Source organism: Littorina saxatilis, linkage group LG2 (assembly GCF_037325665.1).
Source record: "Littorina saxatilis isolate snail1 linkage group LG2, US_GU_Lsax_2.0, whole genome shotgun sequence".
NCBI classification, from domain to species: domain Eukaryota; kingdom Metazoa; phylum Mollusca; class Gastropoda; order Littorinimorpha; family Littorinidae; genus Littorina; species Littorina saxatilis.
Window position 1 is genome coordinate 22,868,061 of NC_090246.1, and position 4,739 is coordinate 22,872,799.

The 4,739-nt window shown below is 44.6% G+C and overlaps 1 protein-coding gene across 1 annotated transcript; it reads left to right on the top strand.

Annotated features, from left to right (window-relative positions):
• Positions 1-1,811: 1,811 nt before the first annotated feature.
• On the top strand, positions 1,812-4,412 carry LOC138955935 (beta-1,3-galactosyltransferase 1-like). Its single transcript, XM_070327432.1, has one exon. The coding sequence runs from the start codon at positions 3,181-3,183 to the stop codon at positions 4,351-4,353; it is 1,173 nt and encodes a 390-aa protein (XP_070183533.1). The 5' UTR covers positions 1,812-3,180; the 3' UTR covers positions 4,354-4,412.
• The last annotated feature ends 327 nt before the right edge of the window (positions 4,413-4,739 follow it).

The following is a 4,739-nucleotide window of genomic DNA, read 5'->3' on the forward strand; positions in this document are numbered from 1 at the left end:
ATGTCTTTTATTGGCTGCCTTTTCCATAGAACACAAAAGAAGTTTTGCTGGGAGCCTGAGTCGGTGTATAACAAATCGATCTTGAAACGGGAACCTTATTCAAGCACAAAGTACCGCTCAGTAGAACAGTGACGGACAGAAGTACCATAGAGTAGCGCAAAGCGGAAAGAAAATGGATCCCAATCTCGAAGTCTGCCGTGGAATTGCAATGGAAGAATCTTGCCCCGACTCGCCGGCCAATTGATTCATGGAAATGTGTTTTGTGGCCAATGCCAGAAAGCGGCGCCATGGGTCGGAGTGATGGAAATTGAAGAGTTTTAGGTGAATCCTTCAGCCTGACGTGGACCTTCAACTGACGTCCCCCGGAAGTCTGTATGCGCGTGCGTGGCCTATACTGATAGAGAATTGGCTTTAAAGTCACCCAGAAGGCAATATTTAAGTCTGTGTGTCCCAAATTTAATAATAATAATAATAATAATAATAATAATAATAATAATAATAATAATAATAATAATGAGAGCTTATAATATAGCGCGAACCACAGTAAACTGTGCTCTCCGCGCTTTACATTTTAACTATGAATAAAAAATAAAAACATATTTAGGAAGCTGTTGTAAGTTACCAGAGTGTGCAGGTAGAGAGCACCATGCCAGTTGATTTTGTTTCTTTTTGTGTTGTTGAGTAAACAGAAAAGCCCAATTTTGTATTGGAAATTCAATTCATGCCGTAAATATTTGTTCATGTTCAAGGGACGTATGCTTGCATGCTGCATGTTTTGCTTTGTGCTGGCCGCGGACCTAGAGAGAATCAACTTCGCACACTAAACTCAAAGTCAGTGGCTTTACTCAGCAAATCACAGACGGACACGACATCGATGTAAGCACTCTCCGACAAGTCCACGTCAGATCCACGTCTTCTGTTAAAACAGACTAGCCGCTTGAGCTGTGAGTATGGCGCAGCTATCCACCAAGTCTGTCTCACAGGGGTCGAAGTCGTCATGAATAAAACTGCCCAATAATCCGGCAATGCCGAACACAGAAAGCCGACACTAGTCGCCGGCCCGGGCCCGCAAAGCTTGTTGCGTGTTGTCGGGGTAATAGTCAGGAATATGACCGTGGACTTCAAATGGATCGTGGCCGCAGAGGAAGACAGAGGTTTGGCCAGTTTTGTTGCGTGTGGTTATGGCAGTGCTGATGAGAGTACAAAATTAATCGAACTTGCCTTAAGAAAATTGAAGTCGTATGGTCGTTGGTTTCGCTGTGGACATGAATATTTTGAATAACAGATCATTCTCAGTGAAACTTTGACAACAAGGACTGACAAACGCTATCACAGGTTGGTGTGAGAGATTATGTGCGTATCGTTCAATTTCAAATTAACACCCAAAAAAGAATCAAAAGTAAAGTTAAATTCGAAAAAAAATCTTCTGTTGAGCACTCCGTGACACACAAACAACAACAACCAAACATTCAAAAGCTTTTGAAAGAGACTTGTTTATCAGTTTGTAGTGTACTGCACTGACTTGATTACTTGTAAGAATAATGTACATTATGCATATAATTTTCTGATTTATGTTACTGTGTCAGGCGGAGTTACAAAGAATCAATGATTTTGTTTGTGTTATAATTATGCTATTGCAATTCGTAGCATTATGTTATCTTTTGTAAAGTGAATCTACAACATCAACAAAATTTGAATTTGCGCCATCCTATCGCAACTCTAGCTAAGTATTACGTTAGGGACAGTTTTAGTAATTAAGAAATGTAACTGGTCTGCATATAAAAAAGAATTCGAGAAGCATCAACATGTAACCAATAGACATAGTTGTTACAGACAAACGCAAGCTTCTGTAAGTCTCTTGTTGACGGTGAACTTATCAGTCAGTATCATCAAATCTCAGAAACCAATCAGATATCCATACGGAGAAAACAAAAAGAATACAAGAACTTGCATTGGTGGTAGATGTCTTTTGTACCAGGAGTGTTTCCGGCAATTCGCGACTAAATGTGCCACTATTTTTTTTTACATCACATTGATGATTCATGCAATAGCACTATATCCAAGACTGGCGGCGACCCAGCACGCTTTTTGTAATGTTTTCCGCATTGTCGGTGTTAGAGCCACGAACAAGGCTGAATTGCAAATAAAGAACAATTTAGGACACAGCATACGTCTCTGTGTGCTATGGAATAATATATAATGTCAGTTGACTGCACTCGTACGTCACCGATGGGGTCAAAACTCTGCCTCTTGCACTTGGTTCAGTGTTGCGGCTAGTGTGCCATTGACTTGTCGTCAAGCAGGGATGTTGCTAAGATTGTGTGTGTGTTGAAAATTAACCAAAATGGACATGGAAGTGTTGGTAGTTTTCCGAAGCTTAAAGCATTGATTGTTGTCCCCTCTATCACCACCGTAAAAGAAGTTCGCCCGAAATGACGGCAGAGTTTTCGGCGAATTGAAAGAAGTGTTGACGTTTTGCCAACTGCCGCCAACAACGACATTCCTCAGTGCGGGTGAAGACTGAATGCGTATCTGTTAGTTTGGCTCTCTGACGGTTTTGTAGTCCATCGATGACCTTAGAATGTGTGACGCGTGTGACTGACTTTATGCTGACTCCAGTGGTAAAGATTATTGTGTAACCCTTCTCCCTGGGATTGTTGCATGCAGCAAGCAAAAACTGGACAATGAACATTTTCCATCCTGTCAGATTTTGAATTTTAAACGCACTACTTGCAATATAGGCTAAAACATCTCGTCAAGAATGCCGAGTTTTTTCTCTTGTACCGGTCATGCTCTTGATGAAAAAGAGGGTTTGAACAATCATTACGTGATCGTCGACTGAAGGACCACCAGGACACTATGTTTGGAATGTGTTGTGCCATTGTGTGAATACTACATTTCCGTAATACCAACTCAGGCAACGAGCACTTAAATTGTGTTTTTCAGGTGTGTGGTTTCACGTATCTCAGTGCAGTTAATGTCAAAACTGAGGATGTAAGACAAACAAACAAACAAAAACAAAACAAAAAACCGTCTTTGCGGGCAGCATTAGCCTGTGCCGGGTTTGGTGTTGAACTGTATAGGCGCTGTGTTGAACTGCAGATGGGCTGACATCAAAGTAGTGAAGGTAAAAGACAAAACAGAGTGTTAAAAGTGACCAACGGTTATAGGATTACAACGATGCCGTGCCTAGCGAGACTGCGACGGAAGATCTACACTCTGTGTGTGGTAGTCTTGCTCGCCTCCATCGTAAAGCTAATGTACGAGTTCCGCACCGCCCAGCGTGCGAACCACTCTTTGAACCGCAAGAACAATCCCCCTCCTCTTCCTCACTCCCGTGACCCGGGGTCAGCCCTCTCTCGTCGCTCCGACACATTTTGGACAGCCTCCAAAGAGCGCCCCGGGAGTCACGTGGCTCGCGCTGACACGAAAATCAATAACGATAACTCTCACTACGTGTTGCACGTGCCCAGGGGTCGTTATGCTGCTGCTGCGTCACTTCCGGCCATAGCCAAGGGAGTTTACTCGGGGGTTGCTCCTTCTTGGGGGGCTGCCAGGCCGAACGGAACTTCTTTGCCGTGTTTGGTGGTCATGGTGTGCTCCAAGCCTGACAATACGGAGCTGCGTCTGGCGATTAGAAAGACGTGGGACTTTGAACTGGACAAAACCCAGGTTGTGGTGCGGTTCTTCGTGGGGCACGACGAAGCCTGGGATGACATCATAGAGCGCGAGCAAGCCTTACACAATGACGTCGTAATCACAGACTACATGGACACGTACGAAAACTTATCGTACAAAGTGCTGGCAGCAATGTCCTGGGCATTACAACACGTGAGGTCAGCGCGCTACGTCATGAAGACGGATGACGACACTTACCTCAACCTGCCTTACATTCTGCACGAGCTGCGGCGCAGCAACAACGTCATCAGTGACGCTACACGCAGCTACGTCATAGGCGCCGTGTGCGTGGATTCCCCAGTGGTGCGAGAGGACGGGGATAAGTGGTTTGTTTCCGAGCTGGACTACCCAAGTGACGTTTACCCCACTTACGTGTTCGGTGGTGCTTACGTCATGACGAGAGCAGCCGCTGAATCCATTCTTGCGGCGAGCCTGAAGGCGGATTATCTTCATTTGGAGGACGTCTTCATCACAGGGATTCTGGCCAGGGCAGCTGGAGTGGTCCATGTGTCACACCCAGGGTTCGCCTTCTGGACGTCAAAACGTCCTTCGTTTTGTGACGTCGTGACGGGACGTCGGCTGAGCGCCGTCAATATGACGTCAAAACAGTTCTACAACATGTACTCCGGAATTCACGCCATTCTGCGGACTGGAAACTGGACCAAGTGTGGATAAGGATGTTACCCTGTTATTTTTGTTGGTTATTTGTTTTGTTCGTTTTTCTTTGTTACTTTTTTAAATTTAGTCAAGTTATGACTAAATGTTTTAACATAGAGGGGGGAATCGAGACGAGGGTCGTGGTGTATGTGTGTGTGTGTGTGTATGTGTGTGTGTGTGTGTGTGTGTGTGTGATGTGTGTGTGTGTGTGTGTGTATGTGTGTGTGTGTGTGTGCGTGCGTGCGTGTAGAGCGATTCAGACCAAACTACTGGACCGATCTTTATGAAATTTGACATGAGAGTTCCTGGGTATGATATCCCCATACATTTTTTTTCATTTTTTTGATAAATGTCTTTGATGACGTCATATCCGGCTTTTCGTGAAAGTTGAGGCGGCACTGTCA

What these genes read in the sequence shown, in the direction of transcription:
- LOC138955935 (XM_070327432.1), top strand. Translation starts at nt 3,181, where the DNA reads ATGCCGTGCCTAGCGAGACTGCGACGGAAGATCTACACTCTGTGTGTG.